This window comes from Caenorhabditis elegans, chromosome I (assembly GCF_000002985.6).
Source record: "Caenorhabditis elegans chromosome I".
Classification (NCBI taxonomy): domain Eukaryota; kingdom Metazoa; phylum Nematoda; class Chromadorea; order Rhabditida; family Rhabditidae; genus Caenorhabditis; species Caenorhabditis elegans.
In genome coordinates, this window is record NC_003279.8 from 5,788,616 (window position 1) to 5,803,738 (window position 15,123).

Below are 15,123 nucleotides of genomic sequence, written 5' to 3' on the forward strand. Positions count from 1 at the left end.
CTAGACAACAAGTCGTACTATCGAAAAAATTTTATTCGAAAAAAAAATTAATGCGCAATCTGCGAGAAAATATGCAATTGGGGAGGATGTGAAAGAGTACTTAAGATGAATAATTTTATAAGTGATAAAAAAGATAAAACGTTACCTTCGATTCTTCTTGTATACATTAAACGAGAGGGAGGTAAAACGCAATGCGGAGAGTTTAAATCTACAGATGGGACCAAGAAAATGGCATACGAATTGATTGCGAATGACAAGGAAAAATGGCATCAGATTCGGATAAGAGTTGGGAGATGGATGATTAGAAACACAACAAAATAACAAAATTGATTAAAAAAACAAACAATTAAGAAGGCCCAAACTAAACGCTACAGGGGAAAACAAAAAAAGATGTTACAGATGCAATATGATTCACAGGGAGTTTTCTCATTCATAGTTTTCAGCAAACATAAACTACGTTGATTATTTCTACAGAACTACGAGCGACGGAACTTATATAAAATATTCGAATAGTAATGAGAACATGGCAATTTTTGATGGAAACAGGCAAGCGCTTACTGGCCGTAATTGGGAGAGCGCATCATTGCAGAAGGATGTTGCTGAGGGGGAATAAAGCCATAATAAAGGTTAGCGCCATAGTATGGTTGCTGAGGTTGCGAAATGTTGCTAGATGTCGGGTGGTTTGGAGAACCGTAGTATGTTGGTGGTGGAGTTAGGAATGCAGCCGAGTTGTAGTATGCTGGCAATGGAGAACCGTCGGACACACCTGAAATTTGAGAAAATGTAACAATTGAGTAAAATAATATGCTCCGCTTATAAAGTATTGAAATATTCCACTCACTCTTTTGTGGAGATATGACAGGAGTTGAATTGAAGAAGACTGTTGGCGGAGTCGAAAACTCTGTGAAGCTTCTTCTATTCTTGTTGATCTCACTTGGTGATGGTGTCATTGGTGGCTCAAAAACGGCTGGTTTCAACAGTTGTTGACCATTTTGAATATATCCATAGAGAGCTGACAATGTTTGTGCAGGTGCGCCGACGATGATAGGGAAACCTGAAAATTATAAAAACTGAGTTTAAGAAATAGATATTTTCCAAATTTTCGAAAAATAAAAATTAGTTATCTGTACCTGCCGAAGGAAAATGAGGAATCGAATTATTGACTTGAGAATTGTTAGATCCATTTTTCAACGACAAGCTGCTTGAAACTTGCGAACGACGAGTAGTTGCTCCTGGAAACGCTTTCGAAGCCGACGATGGTACAATCACTGGAATATGGACTTCTTGATCATCATCTTTTCCGTGATCCAATGCCCAACAGTTGTGACAGTAGTACTTGAAGCAATTCTTATTCCGACAGAAACAGTGTGCTGACTGCGAATTACATACCATACAGCATGTACTTTCGAGGAATGGATCTATCTGGACACGTTTACGGAATTTGCTGGTATAGACGTGCAGATATCCCATCTCGATGGCTTTGAAATACGCGCCATGTTCACGAAATGTGACACGTCCACTTCCAATCGGATATTTGAACTTATCCGTATCAAGTTGCACACATTCAACGGCTCCAAAACAGTCCTCCATTATTGAATGAAGTACTTGAGCTGTCATCATCCCATGTAAAGCTCCAACAAAGACAGTTCGTTTTGGCTCTATTCCTGTTTCGAGAAGTGTATCATCCTCACAAAACATAGAGTCCGAGGTAACCCATGGAATGATTTGTACCTGAAATGATTGAAAATTGAAATCATAGTAGAATATACGCAAAAAAGAAACATCACATATTGTGGTTGACCTACCTGCCGTATCTCGGTCGATTTCGATCTTTGAGCTCGAATCTTAAAGTACCATTCTCCGGCTCCTCCAATCTCTTGAGAACATTCGTGAAGTAGAGAAGCAACAGCGCGTTCATCTTCAAATATCATGTAGACGTACCCAGTAGCAGCTTGTCCAGTATACTGAAAATTTCAGTGTTATTTTTAACCGTTCAAAAAGTTCGTACCTTCGTTTGAGCTCTCAAACTCCCATTTGACGGAGCCAAATTTGATTGTCCACTGCGATAACGTGCTTCTTGTCCAGGCCATTCAACTGCACACGAACCAAATTCTCCAAATGAATCTTTTAAAGCTGCCTCAGTGATATCCCATGGAACTCCTCCAACAAATATCTTCCGTGAGAATGTTGGACTTGTATAATCTCTGGGCGGAAGCTCTCCAAACCAAGTTGCGTCGCTATCACGGTTTTTATTTCCATGTTCTTGTTGGAAGTTTTTTCTTTTCATCGGAGATTCCTCATTTGCAGATGTGAAGTGCTCTCGAGATGGAAACTGATTCATACTGTCAGAAGGAGACGATTCGGTTGAACTGCTGAAGCCTTTTTGCGGAGAATCTGTAGGAGTCTCAAGGGAACCACGAGGATTACGGTAGAGATTCCGATTTGCCTTATTGATTGGAACGGGAGCACCCTTCGAGATAACTATCTTCTCATATTCTCTAGTCATTTCAGCAACGAATGAACTATTATTTGTTTTTGTTGAATCCTTCTTTTGCTCTGCGTCTCTCTCGAAATTTAGTCGCCGAGCAGATTTCTTACGCTGTGAATTTCTTTCCGAGTCGATAGACTTCTTTGTAGTTCTTGAAGATCCAAAAATATGCATTCGATTCGACGAATTCGGATGCTCTGTTGATGTCCGGCGAGATGGTACAATCTTTTTGAGTAGGCGATTAGCAGGCGACGGAGTGGATTCATCTACTTTCGATGATTTTTTGCTTCCAACAGTGAGCATTTGAAGCTTTCGAAGAAATCCATTCTTCTCGTCTGTAGAAAGCTTGTCAAATCCTACATTCATGTTGTCTTCTTCGGTCGGCTTTACACTGTCCGATTTGTGGTACTTCTTGAACAAATCATAAACTGTTGCAGGAGTTGGAGATTTCTAAAAATGAAAACTTTTAAACTATTTCGAAAAACAAATTTACAAACCTCGCCAACTGACTCAACAGGACTGAGCTTTAACGAGGGCGGAATTTTGTTCTTTCTCTCGGTTGATTTCGCAACGATAGATCTTTCATTACCGATGCCTTCCACTCGGTCATTCAGGTTCATGGTGAATGCTTTTATCAACGGCAGCAAGTCTGAAAATTAGAAATGTTCCCTTGAGTTCAAGAGCGAAAGTAATTATGCTCAGGCGAAAGTTATTAACTACAGGTTCTTCAAACTTGTTTTTAACGAAAACATTTTCAAACTCAAATTGGAAGAAAGAATTTTCCCTAAAACAACACGGACAGAATAAAAAACTGACAAAACATTTCTAAAAACTGATTTTAAAATTTTGGGATTTTCGAAATTAAAGCATTTTGAAATTTGAATTTGCTTAGTGTATGCACACAAAACATGATGAACGACGCGATGTTACACAGAACATGTGCTACAGTAATTCTTTCGTAAAATTCAAATTGACTTAATTTAATTTTTATATACATAAGATTTTAATATTATAAGATGAATGAGATTTAATTATTTGAATTGATTGAATTTAAATATTAAAATTCATTAAAAAACACGTTCTCAGCGTTCACTATTATCAAATTTATGAGTCACGAATAAACAGATGACCAGTTATTATCGAGTGGGCATCGTGCCAAGACAACTGAGAAGTTAAAAAAAACTGATAGTGAGTCCATCTGAAAAGATTTTGAAAGCTTTAATTAAAACAAAAATTTATCAGATTTACGAGACATTGATTGAATACTGATCTGAATTTATAAACATTCCAACTATTGAAAACAAAAATGAACATATAAACCTAACAACAAAAAATATATTTTAAAAATTCGGGAAATTTAAAGTTGAAATGCCAAGACGATCAGATATTTTGGGGAATAAAAGGGGGCTGAACATTATCAGAAAAATAATACGTCAAGATTGATATTTTGCAGAAATTAAATTTAGAATACATTGCTTCACCAAGCTTCCTCCGGTTCCTCGGTATCAATAGATTTTTCGAATTTATTAGGATTGGAGGTCCCTCCTGCAGCTTCCTTCATCCAGCTTGGCACAACTTGTTCGGCGTCAGCTAGAGTTCGCACCAACTGCGGCAGAATTTGAACATCGTCTGCCAATGATATGAAGCTAGTTGCTCTTCCCGAGTTTCCGACTCGTCCAGTTCTGAAAAACGGTAATTACAAAAAATAAAACATTTCAGGAAATAACCAACCGGCCAATTCGATGGATATAATCATCAATGTTATTTGGCATGTCGTAGTTAATAACATGATCTACACCTTTAATGTCAAGACCACGCTCAACAACAGCCGTGGCGATGAGCACTGGCTTAGCTCCACTTCGGAACAATTTCAAAGCAGCCGACCGTTCTTTTTGCTCGCGAGCACCGTGAATCTATAAAAAAGAAGAATGGAAATACACTACTAATATACAAACGAACTGTAATCGCTGGAACTTGGGCTGCCGACATGATACTGGCCAGAGTGTCTGCCATTTTTTGTTGAGCAACGAATACAATCGTTTTCTTCACAAAGACATCAGAATCTAAAAACATATATGACGATATTGAAAAGTGAAAGTAAAACAAACTTTTCTCGGTGGTGTAGGTGTCAATATCGATACCGAGAAGCTTCAAAAGCTTATCCACTTTTGATGTTCTATCGCACAACTCGAACTCTTGAATGACACATTTGTTGGCGGCTCCAATTTTATCGATTGTAATCATTGTGTAGTCTTCACGCAACAATTTACGAGCAGCTTCTTGGACGCTGCTGGGAAATGTGGCACTGAACATCATTGTTTGTCGTTTATCATTTTTGGGCATATTCTTATAGTTGATAATTTGCTCAATTTCTGGTCCGAATCCCATTGAATCAATCATTCGATCTGCTTCATCTAGGACCAGGTATCGACACTTATCGAGTTTTATAGCGCCATCTTCACAAAAATGTTTAACACGTCCAATTGTTCCAACAATGATAGTACATCCTTTCATAATCTGGCTCTTATTGTATCCTACATTTATTCCGCCATAGACTGGTTTGATTTCCATAACAGATTGATAGGAAAACTTTCTGCCCTCGTTGTAAATTTGATCAGCAAGCTCTCGAGTTGGTGTAAGAATAATGCATCGTGGATAGCAACCTCCTTCTGCTCCATAATTCAAATCCTTTTCCAAAATTAGACGAGACATAATCGGCAAAAGAAATGCTGCAGTTTTGCCCGATCCAGTCTGAGCACAAGCAAGGATATCTTTGCCATCAGCAACAAGTGGAAGTGTATATTGTTGAATCGGAGTTGTTCGGGTATAACCTGCTCTCTCCACGTTTCTTCTCATACTTTGAGGAATATCGGAATCGGAAAAACTTTTACATGGTTGAATGGTGACCGGCTGTCCACGTGACACAAGTTGAACGCTAGCGTCAAAGAACTTGTCAAAGAAATCTCCAGCGTTAATCTTCAACATGCTAAATACCTCCTCCATCTTGTCCACGACTGGCACATAGGTGACCTTTGTCGGCTCTTGAACTCCGTTTTTCGACCAGCTTGCGCACTCATTTGCACGATGATTCGGATCACCACAATTAGCACATTCACGTTGTGGGGCGGAGCATTCTGTTGCACGATGTCCATACTTCTTGCAATTGAAACATGTATTGCTGATTCCAAAACCTTTTGCTTCAAGGATTGGAGAGGTACCGCAGAATTCATCGCTTCTTTTGTTTCCATAGCTTGAAACACCACCGGAATCTCTGTCACGTTCCTCATCTTTTGCCGAACAGTTTTCAGTTGATACTTGATCATCAGAACGGTGGATGCTCCCTGAAAAAAGTTTGAGAAATTGTCTATTATCTGTATTCGGTACTTAATTTCAAATAATTCTTCATACAAAGACCACACTTTTACCAGATAGTAAATTCCTGCCAAACTTACCTTCATTTTCTTTGACATTCGAGGTTCTCTTGCTTCCACGAGTTACTGCTCGTGATCTAGAATTTAGAGATCTGCCCACGAGAAATCTCGGATTCATTATCCCAGGACATTCCAATTCCGTTGTAGATGGTGATCCATGCAAATTATTATTTGAGTGGAAAACATTATCAACTTTGTCATCGAAGCCAGAAAAAGAGCCCCCAATCTCGCTGCGCACGGCTATACGTTGATCTTCGGAAATTATTGTTGGTTTCGCTTCGAGTTCAGACATCCTACAGCTACGACGAGAAAATACTGATGATTGAACTCCAAAACTGCTGAGACCTCGATCATCTTTTTTAATGCATGAACTCGCTGAAAAATAAATGTTGGGAATTGGTAGTGATATTCAGAAAACCTACATTGTTCTGTAGTATCTACATCAGAAATTGGCTGGTGTCTAGCGAATTTGGTCCGGATACTTGTCTTTGTTGGGCTTTTATCCATTATTCCGTGCCGTTTAACTCTATTTTGACAACCAGAGTTAATCCCCCAGCCAGTATCGGAAGATTTCGTTTACCTGCAAAGAATATTTTGCGCGTAAAGTTGTTTTGTTTCCAAGAAACGATAAATAAGCATATAAATTAGTTTTTAAACACCAAATAAAAATAAACACTTAAGATTTGCAAAATTGTTTAAAAGAATGAAATTTCAAATTTGTTCCGGGGTTGCACAGAGAACAGCACGATTGACGAAAAATTGCACATAACATATTTTACAGTAGCCGGCTCTTTTCACATTCAGAAATTTTGGTCTTATGTCGATTCAAATCTAACAAACTAAACCTCCTGTTGTCGTTGGAAATATTTGTAAAATGAGTATTTATTGGCAATTTAAATTATTCTTATTAACTTTAATACAAAAATACAAAGTGAATTTCAGTTAGGTAGAGGTACATTTTTATCACGAAGATGAGATTACGGGTAGATTATTTTTATTATTAACAAAAAATACAGTATACAAAAACGTCTAGACTAGAAAAAACGAGCTTGGTGACGATTTGTCCTTTGAAGATTGTGATTGATAGTCCGGGATATGATTTTCGTCCTGAAACTTGCAAATTTACTAATTTTTCTATTTATTCTTGATAATTACCGTTATATTAACATTTGCAAACGTAGTTTGAAGAAGTTCCGCAGCTGTAGGCCGATCATTTGGAAGAAATTCAAAGCAATTATCGAAGAATCGTTTAACATCTGGTCTTTTGTCGGCAATATCAGGATAAGTTGGTTTTTGCTTGCGGAAGCAAAGCTGAAAGTTTACTTATTGATGGCAACAATTATTATCTTTAGACTCAACTATCTACATGTGTCTAGAATAAACATACCGCGAAGGCTATTTGATGACGAGTTTGTCCTTCGAATGGAACTTTTCCAGTCATCATATTGACTACGGTAGCTCCAAGTGCCCAAATGTCAACACTTCTACCGTAACCACTATAGCTTCCAGTTGTTTCATCCTTTTCCCCATATGAATAAATTTCTGGTGCCATGAATTGAGGAGTTCCGGCAGTTGTTTGAAACTCTCCGTATACTGTACTTGACTCGACAAGTCGCGAAGAACATCCGAAATCTCCTAATTTGAGTACGGTACACTTATCGAGGAATATGTTCGCTGGCTTTATATCACGATGAATGATTTTATGAGAGTGAAGATACTGTACAGCCCGCAACAAGCTATTCGTATATTGTCGAACCATTTTCAAATCCATTTTTCCGTGACAAATTCGTTCAAGTGTACCCTGTGAGCAATATTCCATGAATATGATGACGTCACTGTCTTCAACTTGAACACCATAATATTTGACAAGATTCTCATGAATTAATTGACGGAAAATGTTGATTTCCGATTCGATTGCTTTATGGTTTTCGCGTTGAATTCGCATGACTTTTGCTGCAATGACACGATGAGAATCAATATCCATTGCACGATGTACAGAACCAAAGCTTCCAGATGCTGAAAAATGATCATTTGATCATCAAATAAAATAGAGTTAAATCTACCAATATGATCAAGAAGTGCCCATTGAAATGGAGCTTTTGTAGTAATCTTTTTGTCTGTGGCAAGAACAAAGTTTCTTCTGTTATCGTCTGTAATAACTTTCCCGATTTGCAGGTTGTCGTAATCCTGAAAAAATAAAAGTTTAGAATAACCATGCAAGTAGCAAAACTAGCGGACTTCATTCCAAGAATAAAACTCCAGCTACATGATATAAATATAACATCACAATTGGAAAAGCATCAATAAAATGTATCTAAAACACAAAAAAAACGAAAAACGTACAATTCTATTTCTCTTATCTTCAAGTTCTTGTAATTTCAACATTTGATTCTCTTTTCTAGTTCTTTTGTGATTTTCCATCGATGATGATGACGTTTTTGAACTTGTCGATCGTGTGTTTCTTTGCATTGGTGTTCCTGTGTTGCCTGGAGTTCCTATGTTGGATGATGACTTTATGACCTTTGCTTCAAATAATTTGACAAGATCATTAAATTCTTGGAATTGATCATTAGTCATAATCTCTGGATTACTCCATCTTGGTTCAGTGATGTATTGAAGAAATGTGAATCCAGGTGATGCCCACATCGGAAGAGTTGGTGATGGAATAGTACTTTTAACTTCAACATATTGCATCCATTGCCTTGTCAAAGCCAATGCTTTCTCGACCATTTCATTTCCAAGTCCATCCATAAACGAGTCGCTGACTACTTTTGCCACGTCACGGTGAATTTGAAAAGCAACGAGAAAATGTTTTTCGAGTTTGAATCCCAAACTGGAGAGAGCACTTTTCTGCAAATCAATAGAAAATGAAAGTTTAAAGATTTGAAACAATTCTTACTTCTTTTGACTGTTCTTCTTTTGGCTCTAATCGAATTTCGGTTTTTTCAAGCAAAATCCCAATTCTCTTCCTTTCTTCGTCCAAATGTGGTAGCAATGATTCTTCCTGAAAAGAAATATTTTAATAATACATTTTAAAACTCTCACCGTAAGTTGTTGAATTCTGGATGTGATCAAGAAGTTTGACGAGCACGCCGGTGAAATGCATTTTAAGAAGTTTTTGTATTTATGTTCCATGTCTGCGCGGATACTTCCATTTGCCAAACACAAAATAATATCCTAAATGAAAATAATTAGAATGCTTATGACACAACATTTATGGTTTTCTTCAAAAATACGGTACCTGGTCTCGACACGCTTTTTTTGTCAAATACAAACGAGTGTGTGCCTTTAAAAATTACTGTTGTTTCAAACTTTCGTTGAAGCGGTTGTTTTTCAAAAGTTTTGCCATTAGAAATTTTGTTTATTTACTTGAGAACCTGAAAAACATTTAAAAACACACAATTCTTTATCAAAAATTGTCGAGACCAAGTACCGTATTTTTACGGCTAAAATCGCAAAATTTTGGATTTGGATAATATGAGTTTCTATTTTTCTGAACAACAAGAAAACTTACATCACGCAGCCACCTATAACAAATTCTTGTCTCCTCGTCAATCACAATCTTGACAACTCGTCCTTTCCAGTGCTTTCTCAGTTTGTGATCTTTGTCTGGTACAATAACAATACATCCATCATCTATTTTTCTTCCTTCAGATATTGCCAGCATACATGTCTCGACGTAAGCTTTATCGACCGATGTTCGATAGACGAAAAGCACGATCTTTAGATTTACATGATCATCGTCATCATTAACATCGCCTTGCTCATCTGAAGCCATTGTGAGCTGGATTAGGCAGAAATCAGGAACCATTTCATGAAACATTTGAGCTCGATCGACTCCTGAACGAAGCTCGTAACCAACTGCATCATGACTATCGTTGAGAGTAATTCTCAGAAGGGAAAAGATCCGAAGTTCTCGTTCCTTGACTTCTCGAGTTAATGAGTTCAATTCTAGCATGAACCTATGTTTAGCCTTTAACTCAACCAATGGTTTCTTAGGTGATCCGATTGTGATCATATCTTCATCATCCTCTTCATCTTCATTTTCAGAATCTGTATTATACACGTAACGATTTTTAATGTCTTCAATTTGATCATCTGCATATACTTCCACAACTTCTCGTATAAGAGATTCTACGATGTCACAATAAGTTGTACACAACAATTCCAGAGCAGACTTCACTGATTTTGCACATTGGACAGCTGACGACCATTCCATTTCTAATCGTGAGAACAATAGAGGTGGATCTTTTCGAACAGAATCACAATTTGACCAGCATTTCACATAATGTATATATTTCTGAAAAAAACAATATACCAAATTAATAATAGTGTAATTATTACCTTGAAAACATCTAAAACATAAGTATTATATTTAAGTGGATACAGAAATCCGGGCATTGCACACTTTGAACACATAGATTGCAAAATGGTCAAGTAATTCTTTTTAATTCGCACAGCTTCTTCCACACAATCTCTAGAATCTGTTATCATAGCATCGAATGTGAGCTCATCAAGTAAACAAGAGTCTGGTGGTTCAGTGGCTGCACGAATTTCAAGCCAATGAACAACCAGTTGCATTGGAACTGCGACGAGAAAGAAGAATAAATTATTGAGAGGAGGAAGATTGAGAGAAATCGATGTACTATTGCAAAATCTCCATTCAATCATATCACCATATCTATCTTTCATAGTTTGACTGAAAGGAAATGATGGCCCATTTGAAGCTGTTGCAGCTGCATATGATGTTGGTGGTTTCTGCATCAGAATCGCTGTTTTCACTAATGTTAGCTCGATTATTTTCTCGACTCGAGACAAAACTTTCTTCATTCCTTTCAGATTTAGACTATTTTTAACGTATTCCAGAAATACGGCACGAACGTCTTCTAATGCGAATATTTTGTTATTCTCATCTAGTGGGCGGAACCAACATTCCTCGGCGTCTGGCATTGTTTCAATTTCAAACAAAACTCCGAGCTGAAAAAAAAATCGAATTAAATGTTTTGCAGTATCAGATTATTCCATTTTCTATCGTAATTTCACAAGATTTTGACATGCGTTCATAAAAGCGCACGAATTATTATTAAGATGAGTCTCGGTTGAAGACAACCAAATTTGTAGTTTTTTTTTAATCTTGCAAAATTACTATACTTCCGAAACTTACCGCTTTGAACTTGTCAGTTAAATCATCTAATGTATTGAGCCAAACTCTCATCGATGTCATTCTTCCTTCAAGAAGTTTTTTTTCAGCCTCTCCTCGATCCAATTCAACCACTTTCCATAATGCATTTTGATTTGGGAATAAATCAACAAGAGTCTCATATTTATCAAGTACATCACTGACTCGTTTTCTCGCATCACGTAGATTTTCACAGTAATCAGGACTGAATTCCATTCGACGATTAAGCGATTCGAAAGGTGAATCATCTGAAAATGCTTTTCATTACTTTGAGTAAGAAAGGTAAGAGAAAACTCGAAAGTTACCGAGATATAAGCTGCCGTTTTTTTTTTAATTAATTTCTGGCAAAGATGGATTTTTTTTTTGGTTTTTTCGGACTAAAAAACCAAAAAAACTGTATTGTAAAAAATGTTGATTTTTAGAAAGGTGGTTTTTTTTGTTGGTTTTTTGGCGAAACTTTAATTTTCGTACAATAAAAAATACCTTTATCATTTTTTCCAACTTCAAACTTGAATTCCTTAATCATATCCATAACCATCATGTATTGTTTTCGAGCTTTAACAATTTTCTCATCTTCAGCAATCCATTCCGATTTTCCGATCATCACATCACGACCTGTAGAGGTTGTTGAAAAATATGATTTTAGAATGAGCCAAAGAATATTTTCAAATGTGTATCTTGTATGTTCACTTTCTTCAACTATCAATCTCTGGAAATTTTTAATTAATTGAAAAAGCATTATTATTTAATTAAACACCATAGTCTGTCCAAACTGAGGACAATTCATCAACCGCTGTGACATTTGAATTTGTTTGCTCTTTTCACCATCAGCCTTTTTCAAAAACTGTGTGATTTCCATGTGAAGTTTGCTTCGATCCGCACCTTCCAACTCATCCAATGCGTCTGATAACGATTCAACCGAAAGATTTTGTTGAGGAGCCATGGAAAGTGCGGTACTGTAGAGAAGAATTGGTCGGTGATTGGGATGACTGATAACTCGATCATTACTATCACTGGAACTCGATTCTGCTGAAGGAAGGTAATTCTGAGAATTTCGGTTACTTCTCTCAAGAATTGGAATGCATCGATATGTGCAAGAAGATGAGGAAGTCGGTGAAGCCTAGAATATAAATATAATTACAAAAATCTTTCTACAACCATCGTCATACCGCATATCCTTCGTCGTCATACATGTCATCGTACATATCACGATCTCGTTCAGTTTTGCTCTTTTTTCGTTTAACTGTAATATTTAGTAAAATTAACTTTTCTTTTTTTAACTAATTGGTTCAATTTTTCGTACTTTTCGTAGAGACCGTTGCGACACCAAGACTTCTTCTTCCCATGTATTCCCGTTTTGAAGTATTCATCCTTGTCGCCACTTTTTTCATTATTCTGAAAACTTTTTAATTGGTTTTAATGGTATTTCTCTGTTAAAATATCGTTCATAGCTTTTTTGTCTATTTCAATCAAGAAAATCATACGTTTTTCTAACGGCTTCTCCAACTGTTTCGTCGTCAATCGTTGGCATACTTTTGCATCTTTTGATTCTTTTGTATTGATTACTACTCATTTTGTCGAACAATCTGAAAAATATTATTTTTTATAGTTTTTTAAATAAGCTTTTAAAATATTCACAATTGGAATTAAAGAATAATAATTGCCAAAAATATATAAATCATACGTCGAGGGTTAGAGGATTTTGTCTAGATACTCTTATAATAGTCCAAAGTAACCAAAATTAAACAAGACTCCAAAATCGCTTGAATTTCATCTTTTTTTTTGTTGGTAATTTGCCAGTAGATATACCGCATGTTTGAACTCCTACTCTGGCTAGATGCAACTAATATATACAATTCATTAAATATATATTCTTTGTTGAAAAGTCTCACTATGAAATTAGGCTATTATAGCACAACAATTATTACTCCAATCTTAAGATATCATTTGTGATTGTTACGTCAGCCCCCATATATTGCAATTATCATAATGGGAAAAACAAATTTTATTAAATTTTCAGATGAAGCTATAATCACTTCAGGATTTACATAAAAAATGTCTCTCTAACGTCATTCCAGTGGCAGGTGAAATAAGCCCAAGATTGCCTAACAACCAAATCAGCGTGCTGTGCCAATAGCATTCTCATTTCATTCAAATCATGAATAAAACTCTTCGACTTCAAGATCTACCAAATGCATATTTAGTGATTGGAGGAATTGGTGCGGTTCTACTGATTATCTATTTAATTAGCATTATTGTTATATTTCCATTGTACGTATATGTGTATCGTTTAAATCGGAAAACAGAGAAACTGGTTAGTTAGGAAATACCTGATTTAATTAAACGTTTTCTGAAACAAAATTTATTTAATACATTTTAGGCATATTTTTATCCAATTACAAAACATTTTTATTCTGTCATCTGTTCCATGCAGTTTTACATTTATGTAACTTTATCGATCGGAGCAATTACTTGGTTATTTTTGTAAGTTAATATGAACTATTATGAATGAGAACGAACTAATTTAAATGTTTTATAATTATTTTAACTTTAGTGATTTAACTGCTGCCGGATGTGTTTTTATAGTTTCCCTATTCTTTGCATATTTTGTGGCAATTACAGTTACAAGTGTTCAAAATGTCCTACTTTTTATTCTCGCTCTCCGTCTTTTCATGATCTTATTCTTTCCTAATTTCAAAAAAGTTATCTCAATAAATCAAAAAAGTTTCCAAGCAACACGGAATCTGCTATACATAGTCTATTCACTAATTCAAATTATTTCTAAGCTCGTAAAAATATTTTGTGGAACTGAATCGGCTGCATATGGTGTGCGTACTTTCCCAGAAAATATGTCACTGATTGAAAAAAATTTTGATGTCATATATGATGAATGTTCATCAACTATCGACTTAATATACGTGGTAATTACTGGTTAGGTTTTCAATTTAACAACAAATAACACTGATTTTAGCGTATTTATGTGGCTGGAGACATATTGGTTATGTTCGCTGCCATTATGTATGTAATAATGTTTATGAAGATCCGGAGATGGAGCAAGATGACTGGAGATCAACTAAATAATCCCGAGAAATATATTTTCTATCAAACAGTTCTAATAGTTGTTACAAAACTTTTGGCTATCAATGTTATTCTCGTTATGTGCTATCAAGACGGATACAGTGACGATTGGGTAAGTGAAACTACTGACAAAAGACTGATGAATTGACTTCTATTATTCCAAATTCAGGCATTTGGAGCATTTGTTGTATCTGATGTTTTAACTACACCTTTCGTGATTCAAGGTTCATATCTTCTATGTAATCGCACAAATGTAGACACAGTTCTGTCGATTCAGTTCAAAACGATGAAAACTTGGAAGATGATAATTTGTGGTTTAGGATCCGTTGCAGAAGGTAGACAGAGACGGAGGGAATTCAAAATGAGAATATATGCAGCAAAAAAGAAGGCAAAGGATTTGATTAGAGGATCAGGCAAAGATGGTACCATATCGAAACCAGGTGCCTATATAATTCCAGTAGCTCAGACCCCATAAATCGTGTTTTATCTGAGAAATAAAGTTTCTAATACAATGATTAGATTGATTTTCATTCTACATATATTCGGAGTATCAAACTAAATACAAGATGTAAACTGGCAATTTAGCCAGGCAGTATTTCCCAGAAAAATGAATTACAATCTAATTTCGCAGAACTTTTATAAAGCGTAAACTATATGTTTCTTCTCAGGATAAAGTCAAGGAGAGTAATTTAATAAAAATGAACAATTTTAGTTTTATTTTCTTTTCTAGAATAGGGTTTCAGAGAAAATCGGCAAACGGAAATAGTTTTCTTCATGAAAATATAAAATTTCCAAAAAGCTTTAGAATTGAAAGTGTGAATTTTGAGAATACATCAATGCCTTTTTGGTATTTGAGCAATGATTTTGAAACATTTTAAAATAAATTAAAAAACTCACGTCTCCCCTTTCGAGGTGAACGCTTTTCTTCGAAGTCCAATTTTCTGAAA

The 15,123-nt window shown here is 35.9% G+C and overlaps 4 protein-coding genes across 5 annotated transcripts; 1 reads left to right on the forward strand and 3 right to left on the reverse strand.

The window, feature by feature from the left end:
- Positions 1-18: 18 nt before the first annotated feature.
- Positions 19-3,137, reverse strand: cpb-3 (Cytoplasmic polyadenylation element-binding protein 3). The gene is made up of 6 exons (NM_059279.8): positions 2,986-3,137; positions 2,009-2,938; positions 1,806-1,964; positions 1,131-1,731; positions 842-1,054; positions 19-766 (listed from the first exon to the last, which is right to left on the reverse strand). Exons 1-6 carry the CDS (start codon positions 3,106-3,108, stop codon positions 555-557), a joined length of 2,238 nt encoding a protein of 745 aa, NP_491680.2. The 5' UTR covers positions 3,109-3,137; the 3' UTR covers positions 19-554.
- Positions 3,138-3,705: 568 nt separating this feature from the next.
- Positions 3,706-6,499, reverse strand: glh-3 (ATP-dependent RNA helicase glh-3). The gene is made up of 6 exons (NM_059280.5): positions 6,342-6,499; positions 5,941-6,294; positions 4,597-5,829; positions 4,448-4,551; positions 4,220-4,401; positions 3,706-4,170 (listed from the first exon to the last, which is right to left on the reverse strand). Exons 1-6 carry the CDS (start codon positions 6,424-6,426, stop codon positions 3,966-3,968), a joined length of 2,163 nt encoding a protein of 720 aa, NP_491681.1. The 5' UTR covers positions 6,427-6,499; the 3' UTR covers positions 3,706-3,965.
- A 285-nt stretch (positions 6,500-6,784) lies between these two features.
- Positions 6,785-15,119, reverse strand: mtk-1 (Protein kinase domain-containing protein). Of its 2 annotated transcripts, NM_059282.5 has the most exons (16): positions 15,074-15,119; positions 12,583-12,684; positions 12,402-12,493; positions 12,268-12,341; positions 11,856-12,218; positions 11,582-11,807; positions 11,084-11,346; positions 10,264-10,896; positions 9,434-10,219; positions 8,965-9,096; positions 8,819-8,923; positions 8,263-8,769; positions 7,983-8,106; positions 7,307-7,935; positions 7,075-7,230; positions 6,785-7,026 (listed from the first exon to the last, which is right to left on the reverse strand). In NM_059282.5, the coding sequence occupies exons 2-16, from the start codon at positions 12,669-12,671 to the stop codon at positions 6,949-6,951; spliced, it is 4,257 nt and encodes a 1,418-aa protein (NP_491683.1). In that variant the 5' UTR covers positions 12,672-12,684; positions 15,074-15,119; the 3' UTR covers positions 6,785-6,948. The 2 variants fall into 2 exon arrangements, with proteins under 2 accessions (NP_491683.1, NP_001367356.1); NM_001380377.3 differs by lacking the exon at positions 15,074-15,119 and having other exon boundaries at positions 6,857-7,032; positions 12,583-12,678.
- On the forward strand, positions 13,257-14,679 carry srz-4 (Serpentine Receptor, class Z; the record flags this gene model as incomplete). The annotated part of the gene is made up of 5 exons (NM_001374897.2): positions 13,257-13,412; positions 13,479-13,582; positions 13,653-14,019; positions 14,070-14,288; positions 14,346-14,679. 5 exons carry the CDS (start codon positions 13,257-13,259, stop codon positions 14,649-14,651), a joined length of 1,152 nt encoding a protein of 383 aa, NP_001361914.1. The 3' UTR covers positions 14,652-14,679.
- Positions 15,120-15,123: the final 4 nt, after the last annotated feature.

What these genes read in the sequence shown, in the direction of transcription:
- glh-3 (NM_059280.5), bottom strand. Translation starts at nt 6,426, where the DNA reads ATGGATAAAAGCCCAACAAAGACAAGTATCCGGACCAAATTCGCTAGA. An exon ending in TGTAGATACTACAGAACAAT is followed by an intron (nt 6,295 to 6,341) that starts GTAGGTTTTCTG and finishes TTTATTTTTCAG; the next exon opens with CGAGTTCATGCATTAAAAAA. An exon ending in CCCAAGTTCCAGCGATTACA is followed by an intron (nt 4,402 to 4,447) that starts GTTCGTTTGTAT and finishes TCTTTTTTATAG; the next exon opens with ATTCACGGTGCTCGCGAGCA.
- cpb-3 (NM_059279.8), bottom strand. Translation starts at nt 3,108, where the DNA reads ATGAACCTGAATGACCGAGTGGAAGGCATCGGTAATGAAAGATCTATC. An exon ending in TCCTCATTTTCCTTCGGCAG is followed by an intron (nt 1,055 to 1,130) that starts GTACAGATAACT and finishes TATAATTTTCAG; the next exon opens with GTTTCCCTATCATCGTCGGC. An exon ending in TGTCATATCTCCACAAAAGA is followed by an intron (nt 767 to 841) that starts GTGAGTGGAATA and finishes CTCAAATTTCAG; the next exon opens with GTGTGTCCGACGGTTCTCCA.
- mtk-1 (NM_001380377.3), bottom strand. Translation starts at nt 12,671, where the DNA reads ATGAGTAGTAATCAATACAAAAGAATCAAAAGATGCAAAAGTATGCCA. An exon ending in CGCAACGGTCTCTACGAAAA is followed by an intron (nt 12,342 to 12,401) that starts GTACGAAAAATT and finishes TAAATATTACAG; the next exon opens with TTAAACGAAAAAAGAGCAAA. An exon ending in GTCATCAAATAGCCTTCGCG is followed by an intron (nt 7,231 to 7,306) that starts GTATGTTTATTC and finishes GTAAACTTTCAG; the next exon opens with CTTTGCTTCCGCAAGCAAAA.